The 17,474-nt window shown below is 36.8% G+C and overlaps 1 protein-coding gene across 2 annotated transcripts; it reads right to left on the bottom strand.

The window, feature by feature from the left end:
• Positions 1-8,628: 8,628 nt before the first annotated feature.
• On the bottom strand, positions 8,629-12,823 carry LOC139858694 (O-fucosyltransferase 16). Of its 2 annotated transcripts, XM_071847533.1 has the most exons (10): positions 12,656-12,823; positions 12,475-12,522; positions 12,283-12,376; positions 12,127-12,203; positions 11,960-12,048; positions 11,663-11,846; positions 11,089-11,270; positions 10,798-10,900; positions 9,787-10,118; positions 8,629-9,106 (listed from the first exon to the last, which is right to left on the bottom strand). In XM_071847533.1, the coding sequence occupies exons 1-10, from the start codon at positions 12,821-12,823 to the stop codon at positions 8,671-8,673; spliced, it is 1,713 nt and encodes a 570-aa protein (XP_071703634.1). In that variant the 3' UTR covers positions 8,629-8,670. The 2 variants fall into 2 exon arrangements, with proteins under 2 accessions (XP_071703634.1, XP_071703641.1); XM_071847540.1 differs by lacking the exon at positions 12,475-12,522.
• Between the last annotated feature and the right edge of the window lie 4,651 nt (positions 12,824-17,474).

The raw sequence follows: 17,474 nt of genomic DNA on the forward strand, positions 1-17,474 counted from the left end.
ACAAGGTCGGGTGAAATGTGTTCAATTAGTCCTATGGCTCGTTACGACTCGATTAAATATAGCATGTGAATCACGTTGCCAAGTTTCATGCGAGAATCAAGTATAAAGGCATGTTAGAAAGGTTGTATAAGTATTTGGTTAAGTTTGATTAAAAGTCAACTTGGTCGGGTCAAAGTCAACAGAAAAGTCAACGGGGTCGGGTTGGGTATCCGACAATTTTTCTAAGTTATATAATCATATATGAGCATGTTGGCCAAGTTTCATGTTAATCGGAGGTCCGTAGCATAGCAAACATTTTTATGTCAAATGACCAAAGTAACAGCCAGTTTTAGTGTATCAGGACGGCGTCCCAATTTCCAGGACGGCGTCCTGATATGAAGAGTGGGACGGCGTCCCAATTGCCAGGACGGCGTCCTGATATAAAGGGTGGGACGGCGTCTAGGAGGTTGGGACGGCGTCCCAAAAGACTTACAGACCCTGTTTGCAGAAAACACAAGGCACGAGCCAAACTTCAATCAATCCTAGTTTATGATCCGCAAACAATCAAGACATGTATTTTATATCACCGGAAAGCTCTTTCGACAAGGAACACAACTAGATACATTTCCTAAATCAAATTTATCATTTTAGACAACAAAAATCTCGTCGAAAGTTCGTTAAACGTTCCAAAACAAGGTTTCAAGTTCATCAATTGCAATTCAAGTTTCGGGAATCCAATTTATACATATGATATGCCGTTTTGAAGGTAATGAAACATGTAACACAACTAAACACTTATCAATAACATTAACAAGCATTCAACGCATCAAAAGTTCGTTTTAAGAGTTGTCAACCCTAACCAAAAGTTCACAAAATCAATAATCGCGTTTATGAAGTTTCTTAAATCAATCTATACATCAAAATGAAGCTAATGATACTAGGAACACAATTAGAACATGAACTTTTAACATCTAACAACATATGATCATCCAAAATTCAAGAACAACACACCAAAATTCAAGTTCATGCTAGTTACACTAAAACAACGAGATCGAGCATACAAATTATATACACGACATCACAATGAGCCATAGACACTAACTAACACCATTTCAAGTCAAAAACACGAATTTAGAGAAATCTAGAGTTTTAGAAATGTTACCCAAACGAGATGAAGTTAGTATCAAATTGTAGAGGATGAAGAGAGGATTCCAAATATGTAATCGGATTTGTTGTGAGCTTCCAAGATTGAATTTAGATGATGAATGAATGGAATGGGTTTGTGTGTGTGTTCTTGAGATGGAGAGAAAAGGAATGAGGGAGATGATGGAATGGATGAAATGGGTTGACTAGTTGACCTAGTCAACTAGTTTGCCCATTTGGCAACTCCGGTCCCTCGAGTTTCAAAGCGGGTGCGGGATTTAACCAAACGAATATTTTTAAAACGCAAGTTAACGAGAGATGTTATAATTAAATGACGGAATTATTATGAACGTTAGTCAACGGAAACTACGAATTTAAATAACGAAAGGTATTATTTAAAAGAAAAAGACGGTGTTAAAAATAAATTTAACGGAAAAACGCGGGATGTTACATTATCCACAACTCAAAAGAAATTTCGTCCCGAAATTTAGTTGGAAGTAGTAGTCGATATCTCTTACTCGAGACTTTACGTTGTCAATGCTATGAATAAGTGAAAGTACGTTCTTGAGGGTTCTCATGAATTTGGATAGTCAGGGTTTTACGTTGCATTAAGGTTCGGTTTTTACGATCCCCAGTTTCAACTGGTTTTCCTATGAAGAGAAGTTTGTCATCGATAGTTGATGTATCCAGCAGGATTGCACGTTCCTGTTCCGCAGGACACGTTTCTAAGTTTGTTACACGAAATGTAGGGTAAACGGAAACTTAATTGAGTCGGAAGTTCTAAACGGTAGGGAGCGGTTCCAATACGCCCCAATGTTTCAAAAGGGTTAACATGTCGCGGGTTTAACTTTCCCTGATTCCCGAAACGGATTACACCCTTCCAAGGTGCGGGTTCTCAATATTACGCGGTTACACACTGGGATTTGTGAGGTTCTCCTCTAAGTTTGGTATAACTCTTCTGGCGACAATGGGTTGTCTCGAGCCCTTCTCGGACTTGAACGATCTCAATTGTTGTTTCTTGATGGAGTTCAGATTTCGGTGGTTGATGCTTTGGTTAAATGAACCGGGGTATGACATTAGCGGTCATATAAGGTTTCGAAAAGTGCGCGTGAACACACGAGTGGTAACTACTGTTGTAAGAGTGATCTACTAAAGGTGACAATACGAGTTTGTGAGATGTCTTTCCAAGACGTAAATCGTTCGTTTGCTCGGTTCGTCGGTTTGTGAGAGATACACGGTACATGTGTCTAAGCGGGTTCCCAAGGTCTCTTGTAACGCTAGAAGTGAAACGAGTATTTCGATACAGGATAAATGACGAAGATACACCGTGTTGGAATAGAATCTCTTAAGATATGTTTGAACAAGTCAGTTAGGGGTCGAAAAATGTTCGTTAGGACTATTCACCCTCGTGGCGAATACTAATGTAATATGAGGAGTTTATCTATCCATGGAGAAATGTTACAAGGAGTTTCCTTAAACGGAAAATGCGAGCGATGAGGATGGGAGTGAAATGAGGACTTTGAATAGGATGAGCTTACATCTCGAGGTTGCCATAACGTGCCTCTAGTTGTCAAAAGTTGAAGTCTGAAAGAGAAACGAGATAGTACACGTAGTTGTATAGTTCGGGGTTGCATAATAGTTGGCCGATTATCAGAAACACAAGGGCGTTAAGTCAAAGAAGAGTGAAGTATCGTTGGATTGTGGGTTATCTTAAATTCCAGTAATATCAGACGGTAACGGTGAAATAACAGAGGTATGTAGTGTGGTACGTGATGACAAGAATATTGATCGGATCCACAATTTAGTATTTGAATTCTTCGTGCAAAATAACGAATTTCCGTCCCGTTGATTTCGAGATTGATTGTAATTCCTTGACCATTAACTTCATGGTCTAGAAAATTGGACTTCGTTCAACAGAAATTCTCACTCGGAGAATTTGGTATAAAGTTGCTCTTTTCTCAAAAGTTCGAGCTTAAGATGGTGATGTTGTTCGTTTTCTTCTTTACTTAAATAAGTTAAGATGTCATCTATAAATACGATAACAGATTAGTCTATATGAATTTGCATACGCGGTTCAAGAGGTTTATGGATACGGGCGAGCCCTAAATAAATCAAGCGGTACTAAGAGAGATTTACAACTAACGTTGCGAGTTCGGAAAGTGGCTTAGGAGACATCGTCTCACTTAACCCCCAATTGATGATAACCGGAACGGAGGTCGATTTGGAACATACGGGATTCATGCAAATAATCATGAGGTCATGGATGCGAGGGAGAGGGTATCGGTTTCCAACCGAAAATTACTCAGTTCACAATAATCTATACAAGACGATGGGGAAACACATTTTTTTTTTTTTTTTTTTTTTTTTTTTTTTAACGAATATGTTCCGAGCTCCCTAGTTCTATAGGTGTCAAGTCAAAAGTCTTAATGTATATCCTCCAATAAAATTTATAGGCACACAATATTTTTCCGTTGGTCACTTAAATCGTCTAAGTAGTATCTAGGGGAAAAGTGGAATGTAAAGAGCACGAGTCAAAGACTTGTTTATAAAACGTCTAACGGTAACCGAATCGAATAAACATGAAACGTGAGAATTTCGAGAAGAAACATACCCGTGACTAGTCCATCGTCGTCTCGGGCATCCTAGGCGTTGATGTTGAAAGTTTAACGGCGTGCGTTGGGGTTGATTTTCTTATTTGGGCACGCACTCCTAAAATGACCCGGTTGGCCACACTCAAAACAAACACCCGTCTTGGGTGCATTGTGCTCCTTTTGAGCGACGGGAGCGGTATTCCTACAATCGTGGGCTACATGGCCACTTCTTTGACACTTCAAGCAAAATGGTTTGCCACATTCGCCTAAATGATGTTTGTAGCACTCGTTACAATACGGTAGGTGTCCGGTATAACCCCTCTTGCCGTCGGAGGTGTAAGGCTTCTTAGCAAAGTTGTTGTTGCTTGATTGGGAGGGTTCCCACTTTCTTTTGTTGCCGCCCGATTTATCCTCGGCCTTAGGTGCCGGAACTACGATTTCGTCAACCGTTTCAATTAGTTGGCGAGCCATGTTCATAGCGGCTTGATGAGTAGTGGGTTTGGATGACATCACCCCTTGTTTGATGCTTTTTGGAAGACCGAGCATGTAGAGCTCAATCCTTTGAGATTCGGGGTTAACAAGATTAGGACACATCAAGGATAGTTCGGCGAAGCGTTGATTATAAGCTTTAAGATCGTTTCCGACCGCTTTCAAAGCTCTTAGTTCTTCCTCAAGTTTTCGGGTTTCTTCGCGCGGAAAATATTCAACAATCATCTTTTCCTTTAGATCGGCCCAAGAGAGGGCATGAGCTTCATCGGTACCCACCGATTGAACATAGGTGTTCCACCATGTTAGAGCAATTCCGGAGAAAGTGTGAGTGGAGTATTTGACCTTGTCTTGGTCCCGACAACCGCTTATGCTAAAGACGGCTTCCGTTTGCTCAAACCATCGGGTGAGCACGACCGGTCCCCCGGTTCCATCAAAAGTGTGAGGTTTGCACCCCATGAAAGCTTTATAGGAGCATCCCTCGTTTGAGTTTCCGGCTCCATTGTTGTTGTTGTTGTTGTGGTTGTTATTATTATTGTTGTTGGATGAGTGACCGGCCATGGCCGCATCTACGGCGGTAGCTATCATCCGTTCGAGAGCTTGTTCGGGAGTTTCATTGCGGCGTACACGACGAGGAGCCATTGTTCCTTAAAGACACAAGAATATCGTTGGTTAGTATTTTCAACAATACTAACCGGAGTATGGAATAAGGATAGGGAGAAAATTTTCCTTGACTCGCCCTAAATTCTTTATGTCATAATGTCGGAACGTCCATGTGAATCACCGTAATATAATCCCGGAAATTATATTACCCTGATTCTCATGTGCATTTAACATTACTTCATAAAGTCAAGGTGGCGCGTCAACAAAATTTATCAACATAAGATCAAGATCGAATACGAGTTAGATATCATAGAAGAGTTCGAGTATAAATGCACAAATAGTCAAGTAATTCCTACTGCAGTCTATATGCCGGTTGTAGTCTAGATTCACCTATGTACCCTATGACTCGGGGTGGACACAAATGAACTCTAAATCCCTACAACCAAGGCTCTGATACCAACTGTAGCGACCCCGACAAATCGTCAAGTGACGGCGTCGGCTACGTGGGTCCCATTACCTGATTATAAGTCTTTAAGATAACGTTTGACCAAAATATGTCGCCTTCATTTCAAAATAAAGATTGTTTCAAAGTTTACAAGAATTGTTCAACCAAAAGTTAAGTTACAACGTTATAAGTACGATTGAAATCCAGGCGACACAGTTTAAAGTAAAGTCAAAAGACGTTCCACGAAAAACATGTATACTCGACATCCAATGCAAGTATCAAATAATGAGCGGAAGCATGTATCACATATCGTGCAAGACCTGAGAAAAACATAGAAATCTGTCAACGAAAACGTTGGTGAGATCATAAATGTATTTGTAAAAGTATATTTTGAATCACAAGGTTTAGTATCAAGGCGTATACATCTCTAAAGATGTGTTTGTAAACCACAAGATTTAGTATAAAGTGAATATCAAGCGTATACATCCCAAAGGATGTTGTCTGTATCACGAGCACCCAATTACCAAAACTTAACTGAATCTTCCCTCTGAATTTTGAATATAGTGTTAGAACATACACTATGCACGTTGAAATTATATTTCATCCACTAACGGTAGCGAACCGTCTGAATGAGGGTTCGTTAAACCCGTATGGCCACACAACATAATCACTCGCTTACACTTACACCCTGCAAGTGGAACTAATGATAATTGGATTGAGGACTTTTGTTCTAACTCGTCTGTATCTTTGTATTCGTATTTGTGTTCAAAGTATAAAAGTATGAAAAGTATATATACATGTGAAATGTATATAAATATGTAATGTATATGTTTCTCAGCCCACGATTTAAAAGAATAAAAATTGTTGAAAAGGTGGGACTATGATCTCACCTCGAGTGCACGAGTATAAATGTACTTCACAAAGTAAACGTGTGCATGAAAGTTGCTTAGCCTTGACCTAAACAAGTAAGTTATATCAATTAACCGGTTACGACACAAGGTCGGGTGAAATGTGTTCAATTAGTCCTATGGCTCGTTACGACTCGATTAAATATAGCATGTGAATCACGTTGCCAAGTTTCATGCGAGAATCAAGTATAAAGGCATGTTAGAAAGGTTGTATAAGTATTTGGTTAAGTTTGATTAAAAGTCAACTTGGTCGGGTCAAAGTCAACAGAAAAGTCAACGGGGTCGGGTTGGGTATCCGACAATTTTTCTAAGTTATATAATCATATATGAGCATGTTGGCCAAGTTTCATGTTAATCGGAGGTCCGTAGCATAGCAAACATTTTTATGTCAAATGACCAAAGTAACAGCCAGTTTTAGTGTATCAGGACGGCGTCCCAATTTCCAGGACGGCGTCCTGATATGAAGAGTGGGACGGCGTCCCAATTGCCAGGACGGCGTCCTGATATAAAGGGTGGGACGGCGTCTAGGAGGTTGGGACGGCGTCCCAAAAGACTTACAGACCCTGTTTGCAGAAAACACAAGGCACGAGCCAAACTTCAATCAATCCTAGTTTATGATCCGCAAACAATCAAGACATGTATTTTATATCACCGGAAAGCTCTTTCGACAAGGAACACAACTAGATACATTTCCTAAATCAAATTTATCATTTTAGACAACAAAAATCTCGTCGAAAGTTCGTTAAACGTTCCAAAACAAGGTTTCAAGTTCATCAATTGCAATTCAAGTTTCGGGAATCCAATTTATACATATGATATGCCGTTTTGAAGGTAATGAAACATGTAACACAACTAAACACTTATCAATAACATTAACAAGCATTCAACGCATCAAAAGTTCGTTTTAAGAGTTGTCAACCCTAACCAAAAGTTCACAAAATCAATAATCGCGTTTATGAAGTTTCTTAAATCAATCTATACATCAAAATGAAGCTAATGATACTAGGAACACAATTAGAACATGAACTTTTAACATCTAACAACATATGATCATCCAAAATTCAAGAACAACACACCAAAATTCAAGTTCATGCTAGTTACACTAAAACAACGAGATCGAGCATACAAATTATATACACGACATCACAATGAGCCATAGACACTAACTAACACCATTTCAAGTCAAAAACACGAATTTGGAGAAATCTAGAGTTTTAGAAATGTTACCCAAACGAGATGAAGTTAGTATCAAATTGTAGAGGATGAAGAGAGGATTCCAAATATGTAATCGGATTTGTTGTGAGCTTCCAAGATTGAATTTAGATGATGAATGAATGGAATGGGTTTGTGTGTGTGTTCTTGAGATGGAGAGAAAAGGAATGAGGGAGATGATGGAATGGATGAAATGGGTTGACTAGTTGACCTAGTCAACTAGTTTGCCCATTTGGCAACTCCGGTCCCTCGAGTTTCAAAGCGGGTGCGGGATTTAACCAAACGAATATTTTTAAAACGCAAGTTAACGAGAGATGTTATAATTAAATGACGGAATTATTATGAACGTTAGTCAACGGAAACTACGAATTTAAATAACGAAAGGTATTATTTAAAAGAAAAAGACGGTGTTAAAAATAAATTTAACGGAAAAACGCGGGATGTTACATGTTCGATCCTTAGGGATGACATGATTTTCTTTAAACCAATTGAACACCGTCGATCGGGTTCAGATTTCCGGGTACCATCGATCGGAATGTATGTATTCCCGGGTACCGTCGACCGGGTTCGGGTTTCCGCCCGAACGTGTGTGTTACGTGCAAATGATGAGGATCGTTGAAAGAAATGATCTACTGATGTTAAAAAATCGCCGTTCAAAATAAAAATAAAATACACTAAGATATTCGCCCAAGTCTCCGCACCATACAAAGGTGGGGATGAGAGTAAAAAGTCGTTATATATTTGTCAACAGAGTTCAAAAGATACAAGGTTTGGTGATAGAACAAGATTTGTAATCTTCTCCTTAAACAGTAGAAACATACACCGATATGATACAAAGTTTTGTTGATTGAAGTTAAATTTACAAATTAAAACTTTAAAACAAATTACTTTAAAGTTGAAAAACGGTTATTAATGTTCTTGTATTCAACTAGACTAGAAACATACGCATTTACAGTATCATACATTCCTATTTTACGATTGATCAGATATATCCAAAAATAACATGTAAATTTATAAAAAGTCTGCACATTCTACCAAGCTTACCCCTAAAAACCAGCCTAAAAAGTATAAAACAAAAAAAGAAAGAAATAAGAAACCTTCAGTACTGCAAAAAATGGTTGGAAATATGGTTTGAACCTTTGAATTGCTTTTGGAAGTTGTATTCTGTGTCTTCATCCATCAAGTATAAATAACACTACCCCCTGTAAACATCAACTTATGTACATGTCTACTATGATGTATGTGTTGTGCAAAGTTCTTGAGTTGTACCTTTAACACTCTGTCATCTTCAATACCATGGTAGTTAATCCGATAGCAACTCTTCAAGTTCAGGTAATTCAGATATCAAAGGATCATCTTCTACACTTGTATCATTGACTGAATGTAATAACTGATGACCAATAATATCATCATCTTCGTCTTGATCGGATAATTCTGGTTCATTTTCAACGTCCTGATCAGCAACCACTTCATCCAAGTCAATATTATTCTTCCCAAATTTGCGCGGTAATGTTTCAAATTTTGTTTTGGCTTCTGTGTCTTCACATATGCAAGTAGCAGGGTTTTCGTGAAATTCTCCTCGACCCGGTCTTATCTCTTTTGGTTCCCCCATAAAACCTATTTGATGAGTTCTTACTCCAGAAGAGAATTCGTCCCACGTCGTGTTTTCTCGGTTAAGGAATAAACGGTACAGCTTTTTAGCGTTTGGACGTATTGTTGGTTTGTGTCCAAAGTATCTCCTGTGATAAAAAGGATACACAATAGACAGTACAATCAGGATCATCGATTAAGGTTCATTCCCAACTAAACAAAGACTTCAAAAGGTATACATCTCATAAAACATACATGATTTGCACTCGAAACACTTTCGCAAAAAAATAAATGTCTAGAGACATTAATTAACCTATATACTCAAACAAAGGATGAAATGAACAGTAACTTTCTGCTGACGTCACTTTCTGCTGAAGTTAAAAAAAAAATATTACCTCCTACCGCCACGCGCGGGCTTCCTAACTGGTTTTTACCAAAAGTTAAACACCAGAGATGACAATTTCAAGCGATTAATGACAGGTTTTTGGCCCATCAATCAATAAGTATACATAATTGTCTAAAACCTCCGAAGTTTGTTACATTTGAAATAGTTGGACCATTATTTTATTATATTTCTTGCACTTGTGTTTTATGAATTAGTTATTAATTACATATAAGGGAAGAAGTTGTAGTGGGTCAACCCTCAACTCGGCCAATTTAACTGTCCTAAATACATTTCATGTTGGCCTGAACTTGGTTTGACCTCTTATTAACACACCTGAGATGCCACCTTAACTGGGTAGACAATCAATCTTGACCCAAAAAAGTAACATTGGTTTGTACTCTAAAATGGGCATATTATTATATACGAGTATAGAAAAGAACATACCTTCGGCCAGCCAATATTTTAGCCATATTGCCGTTGTTATTCGTGACAAATACGTCACTCTCATCACACACAATGAAATCAAGTGCAGCCATACGAGACAAAAATCCAGAAAATGGTTGCAACTCGTCTTTGGTGGCAATGGTGTCTTTTGAATGAATGTTGGGGAAGAGTGCTTTCAAAGGTGCCAAAGTATCATCCCCACCATATACTTCACCAGAAGCCACGTAAATATGAACATCTTTGTTATAACCAAGTGCTCTCAGCATCAGACCCACTTCTTCAGGTGTAAGTGGGCATCTCCCTTGTCTCCTTTCTTTGTCAGGATTGTTGCTCTGCAGTTGGCATCAGAAATCATCACGCCTTGCTTAAAGGTTACAGTTATGACAGTTAGGTAACGAGTTACAATGGATAATTATAGCGTTGGATGAAACGGAGTTGTTCCTAAAAGATAACGAAATTGTTCTTTGTTAGTTGCATTTAATTTGTTAAATGTCATATCATTATAACAGACTATATGCCATCAAAAGCAGAACCACAACAGATATATTATATACACGTCCAAACCCTATCTTTGTTAGCCTGACATCTTAATTGTATTATTGATCTTAATGGAAGATTGGAAGTATTACTTACAGGGGACAATTTCAACACATATATGTAAAGAAAGGGTCAATCTGGGTTGCATTCAATAAAAAAAAAAAAAAAATCACCGAGAAAACAGCTACAAAATAGACTAAAACAGTTCTAGTTATGTTAGGGAGAGAGTCTTTACAATCTCCTAATTCCTTTATTACTCAATGATCGGCCAATACTTCAATACATGTGTTCGTAACCAGTACCACTTATTTACAAATTTAATAAAATGGGCAATTGAGGCAATCAAACTCATCATCTGTCCTAAATATTTGAATTTTCACCCATGTGGCCCGATCCACCTGTTTTGCCGCCTATAGTTCGGAGCTGGTTCAGGAAATAAATGACATCAATTAAAAGGGAGAATTAAGTACTTACATGTAAGGTTTTCCATCTCTTCCTAATTTTACCCAGATCTTTTCTTTCCTTCTCTCCGCCACCATAATAGCATCCTGAAAATGCAAGCATATCAGGTTCAAACCTGTATTGTTAAACAATACAAGTTGTAGTTAGCATAAGGGAAAGCAAGTTTTCTAATGGGTCAAAGTAAACTATCAACAACTTAACACAGGAACTTGAACTAATAACAAACCAAGCTAAAATACATTAACATATTCAGTAAAAAGGATAAGATAAGAAGGCTTGTGGTTTCTTTACGAAAGTCCATACCTCAGATGTAGAGCAACATAGTGCTTGCCCATCTTCCTCATTCGGTTGACCAGCTTTTGACCCATTTTATTTATATGATCCGTGAATCTCAAAGCATGATAGTTGACCCTACATCTAAGCTTTTGCAAATCAGTCGCCAACTTGTTAGAAAGCCTGTAGTCAAACTTACCTAGCTGGACAGCCTGCCCAAGTAAGAAAATCATGAATTAGTTTTAATTTACCAAGAAACAGTTGCTTTTGTCTACAGTTTAAGCACATCTGGTCACTCACTGGTATGTTGTTCTAATTCATAATCATTTTTAGTAGCACGTAAACACATATTTAAGTAGAAATATTATAACCTTGGTGATGAATGCTATCAGATTCAAATCATAGAAGATTTGCCAGATCACTAAAACGATTGTCATGTTTATTCAAACTATATGCAAACCTACAAGGTTACTGGGTATGGACTAACAGAAATAAGAAATTGACCATTATATCAGATAAATCAAACAAAATAGTTTCATGGCCACAGAAAATGGTGCAAAGACAGATAATAGAAAGAAAAAAATAACTTTCAGCTATTACTTACATGCTTCTTCAAAAGAACTGGCAATACACGCAACTGATAGCATCTCTCATTACACTTTCTAGGCACGCGCATACTATACGGAATCCAAACCTTGCCTGCCTTACGCGGAAGTTCTTTTATGACTTTTACATCTTTTGAAAGATGTGATATAAACCATTCAACATCAAAAATCTCCGAAAAAGTACTGTGCAGAAAAACATAGTATCAGCCATATCGAACTTCCAGGTCAAAGTGCTAAACTTGTCTTACAAACCCACTCAGGTACACTGTATGTTCAAGCATTTCTATGAAACTAACCTAGAATCTTTCCAAAACGACTTCTGGTCCAGTTTTGGAACAACAAGAGTAGCATTCAGAATACGTGCAGCCACAACAGCATCGGTAATCTGTTTATAACAGATTCATCAACGACTGCAAAAACATTTTATAGTGCATTTTTTGGTAGAAGAAATAACAGGACTCACCCCTGTTCGTTGTTGGTTTAAACCACCACTTGTTGCTATCATCAAGTACCGATTCGGATAAGTGACTGTTTCTACTTCTGTGATTCAACAAAACATACACAGTAAGCACACAAAGTACACTCCGAAAACTGCAAAAACTTCTGATTCACTACTTACTTGGAAACTTAATGCTAGCATTACTACATCCATAATAAAACTTTGACATTCGTGTACTCCATAGATTTCGATCACTCACCATTCCACTATTGATCTACATCAAAAACTAAATCTAAATTAGAATATACAAATCACAAACTCAGATCCAACCGATATTCAATAAAACAAATTCTAAGTAGCATAAAACCTAACCGGAACTTTAAATGTAGGAATATCGACATTACTGCGATTATCATCTACCTACAAAAATTCATCATTGAGATAAAAAAAAAATTACAAAATATAAACCTTCTTCAAACTAATGTGATCGAATATAGACAATAAGTAAAAGGTATCGATAACTGTATAATGAAGAAATTTGAAATAAATTTACCGGCGTCCTCCGTAGAAGGTGGTGAAAATGCTCCGGTAACGGAGCAAGCAGCGAAATAAAACCGTAAACGATGAGAATAGCACCTGATATTGCGGAGATCACCGGAATAATGTAACGGAATCGGTTTTTAGTGTGGTAGTGGGGGTGTCTCCGGCGGTGAATCGCCATAAACGCCGGTAGCCAGCGGCGGTGGTTGCTCTGTCTAGAGGAAATAGGTTTTAGAGAGGGTATATAAAAAGAGAAAAAGGAGGGAACACGATCTATCTACTACTGTCAGGATTTTATAATTTTCTAATATACTGAGTAGTAAATAAATAAATAAAATTAAAATTGTTATAATTCAGTAAGCTTATAATGGCCTATTTTCAATTTATGTGAAAGAAGAAAGAACAGATTAAATTCTTATTGAAGAATGGTGTACATATCCTTACAATTGAGTGAGTATTAATAATACTAAAACTTAACTGTACATTACTCGTTTTTATCTTCAATTATAGAGTAGCTGAAATAGTAATCAATAATTCATAATTTTACTATGCAAATAACTATTCCTTTGCATGCATGCGTATGTAAACAGAATTATCATCCATATTTGACTTTTACTCCATATATCATAACACTCCCCCTTGGATGATAATTTTGTTTCGTTACAGATCAACTAGTACTGCCTCGTTAAAAACCTTGCTAAAGAAAAATCAAGTGGGATAAAAACTTTAGCCAAGGGAAAAAGAGTGCAGCATAGAGTTGACTCCCCCTCAAGTGGACATCGCTGAGTCGTTACATCTTTTGAACTTGTCTCATGTCAATATTGTGAACGTGTGTTCTAAAAACAGCGGTTGACAGTGCTTTGGTATAAAGACCAGCAGAGTTGTTGTAACGACCCTGGTTTTTCCACTTTTAATTAATAATGATTATTATTAATACGTGTGATTAAACGAATGTATGTTACTACATTTACTTGTTACCATGATTGCCCGTACTTGACTTTAAATGACCGAAACGTCTTTGTGACACACGAAACTTACACGAATAATATTTTTAAGTATTATTTACATTCATGATTAAGTTTTATTAATTATTTTAATTAACTAAGGTCATTAGTTAATTACTTGGGCTTTGTTGGATTTAATTTGTTAATTAATTGAACTTGGGCTTTCATTAGTGTTATTGGACTTAAGAAGCCCACCCTACTTCTTTAATGGACTTATTAGCCCATTTAACATGTAAGTATTACTTTCAAGTTTAACTAGATGACTTAAGTTAGTTTAATACATGAGAATCTAGTTACTAGTTTGGTTATACATACTTCCCATGTAAACACCCCCATTAACCAACTTTTAAAGACCATTACATGCAAGACCTTGTGGACTTTTTCCCTCTCCCCTTTTTCTTGCTAACCGTCGGCCAAGGGGTGGTACAAGGGGAGTTTTGTTTCAAATTTTCATTACTTCATTCACTAGTATTATCTCATTCTCACATACACTCTTACTTACATTTTTCTCTCATTTCCTTCTCTCTTTTTCTCTCATAGATTGTAAGTAACTTGAACTTCTTTTTCTCTTCTTCTTTTCTTTGTAAAACCGAACCACAACACATAATCATCATCATCCTTTGTTTTGTTACTTGTCTTGACTATTGTTTACTTACTTTGTTAGTTTGTTGTTGTGTTGTAAGAATCAAACTCTTTAGTTTGATTCTTCATATTAACTTGTTCTTACAAGACATACAAGAACATAAACTTTCTAGTTATGTTCTACACTTATTGTTTTTAAAAGATTAAAGTTCATGTGTTGAAAGCATACTTGTGTTCATGAAGTAAACTTAAGGTTTACTTTCTAAAGATCAAAGACTTAGGCTTGAATCTTTAAAAGTATGAAACCCATGAACTTGTTACTTGTTTATTTAGATTATTTCTTCATTTTATGTACTTTAAAGTTGTGATTTAGTCAAGTATTACAAGTTAGTCTTGATCTCATACTTCTTGGAACTAAAAGTTAACTTGAAAGTTCAAGAACATGGAAGTGTAACTCTTTAGTTATAACTTCATACACTTGTGTTAGATTTAACTTAATAACTTTAGATCTAGACTTTTGAGTCTTGGATCTTCAAGATCAAACTAAGAACTATGTTCTACAACCTAAGATCTTGATTAGTTAGTTTACTTTCTAGTTTATAATTCAATATTACTTTTATAGTTCATGTATGTGTCGGATCTAAGACTTTGATGTAACTTTGATTCATCAAAACACTTGCAACACTTAAATGAGTTGTGCTACATGTCTTGGACTTACACAAGTGTTATGATGGTGAAACCTTGGTTAAGATGATGCAAACACATCAACGAGTTGTACACTTGAAGCTATATGCATCAAGGATGAGAACCGTGATAAGCATCGAGTACTAAGAACCACCGGAACCTACTGTTTTACTGTTTCTGTGTCTGATCCGTACGACCTGGGCTACTGTAACGATCATTTTCAGATAGCTCTGTTCGAGTAGATAACTTTTCATTTAGGACTCGTCTTAATCCGAGTTACGGTTTAGGATTTATGGCCCTCCGATCGTCACTATGTCTTTTAACGTTGTGCTGAAAATTCTGACCTACTCGCACTTAGACCGTTGCCACGGTCAAACGAAGACGAGTTTGCTTCTGGGATTTTTAACACAACTAAAGGACTCATATGCGGATCCATGGCCACTGGTCTCACCTTATTTCAGTAGGTATAGAGGCCGTGGTGACTGACCAAACTCAGCCTTTGTTTTAAACTTCTTTCATGAACGAAACCTACTTTACACCTTTTGTTTGATGATGAATGATGATGACCTTTAAGACCTTATTTACATACATTTAAACCTATTGGGACGATTTACTGACTTAGTACTATTCGGCTCAGGTTGAGGACTTTCCGGACCTACACACTTGCTTATTTCCCGAGTCATACTTTACCGCTACTTTATCATTGTGAGTTATAGCATTCCCTTTTTACTTTAACTATTTTGGGAACTGAGAATACATGCACATTTTATGTTTTACATACTAGGTACGAGTACTTAAACTTATATATGTGTGGGTTATACAACGGCATAAACATTCTCTTTAGCTCGGTAACGTTTAGTCATTGGTTTTTGAACCGGTGAACGCGAATCTTAGATATGGATCCATAGGGTTTGACATCCCCACTCGGGCTAGTAGCGCTAGCATTTAACGGGTGTTTAATACTTCATAAACATACGCACTTGCCAAGTGTACTTTCAGGGGGTATAAACGTTAAGTTAGTTACCAAGTGCCCACGGTTAACATATACTTTATCATACTATTTTGAAACGCTCTTTATAGCACTGAAATCTCGTGGCCTACCTTACATACTGTTATACTTAAACTATAGCTCACCAACCTTTGTGTTGACGTTTTTAAGCATGTTTTTATCAGCTGCTTAAGGTTGCTTCCGCTGTATACTAGTCTTGCTGTAGACACCTGCTGCTCTAGAGTTATCACCGCATGAACTGTTTATCTTGCATTCATAACTTTAATACTTTTGAACTATGATTTGTAACGACCTAAGGGTCACGCACTATTATATTTGCTTCCGTTCATTGAAGCATACTTTTGGATGTAAAACATTTGACGTTGTTTATGACGTCACCTTTTTATCATGAATGCAAACGTATTTTGAAATAGCATATAGTGTTTGACCTTGTAAAGATCCCGTTGTTGATGATTCGTACACGATGGTTTTGTACGGGGCATCACAGTTGTTGATTGAACGTATCTCATTTTAATCTGGTTGTCTTTTACGAGATCTTGTTCATCTGAAACTGTATCATCTAAATCTTTTATGTACAAGTTTAGCCCCTGTGATTTGTCTACAGTATCCTTCATGGTTTGCTCAAACCCTTGTTTCAATTCTTATTCCCTTTCAGTCATTTCTGAGCCTTACCAACATAGCATTCTTTTCCATCAAACTTATGACCGTTTAGACTGTCTATGGCTTTTGCGCCTCGTCAGCATTTATATTTTGTTCTGTCACTTTTGATACTCTTCTTTCATTTGTATTATGCAAGCTGCATTATCTTCATATATAGTTGTTGGTGAAGATAGTTGTTGGTCTTTTATAGCTTTCTAGTCCACAAGAATCAATAATGATTTGTGTCATTGATCTCAACCAAACACATTTTTGAGTAGTTTCATAAAATGCAATCACTTCGTCATGATTTGATGATGTTGCAACAAGTGTTTATTTTAAGAACGCCATGATTTTGTGGTACCTCCATGTAGGAATACATACCGAGTTTGAGATTTATCTTTATGAGGATTTGATGAATGACATGCATATACATAATCAACCAAATCTTGTTTTAAAGCGTTAGAATAAAATAATTTTAAATTAGCAGTTCCTCAAGGGTATCAAAATATCTGCTTGATCCCATTTCAATGTCTTTTTGTAGGGGTTGAGCTGAACCTTGTCAACAAAATAAGTGCAAAAGAAATGTCAAGTCTTGTACAATTTGTAAAATACATAATAACCCCAATTGCACTAAGATATGGAACTTCTGAACCAAGAAGATCTTCATGATCTTCTAGAGGATGAAATGGATCAGTATCAATATTGAGATCTAACAACCATAGGAATACTTAATGGTTTTTATCTTGTCCATATTAAAATGTTTTAAAAAAAGATCTTTTCGGTATAAGTTGTTTGATGTATAAGTAAGTCATTAGTCATATGCTCAATATGTAAATCAACGTATTACTTGATTTTTTCATTTCAAAATCTTTGTTTAGAAGTTGAATGGCTTCATAGATTTCTTTATTTAAGAT

Source organism: Rutidosis leptorrhynchoides, chromosome 1 (genome assembly GCF_046630445.1).
Source record: "Rutidosis leptorrhynchoides isolate AG116_Rl617_1_P2 chromosome 1, CSIRO_AGI_Rlap_v1, whole genome shotgun sequence".
Classification (NCBI taxonomy): domain Eukaryota; kingdom Viridiplantae; phylum Streptophyta; class Magnoliopsida; order Asterales; family Asteraceae; genus Rutidosis; species Rutidosis leptorrhynchoides.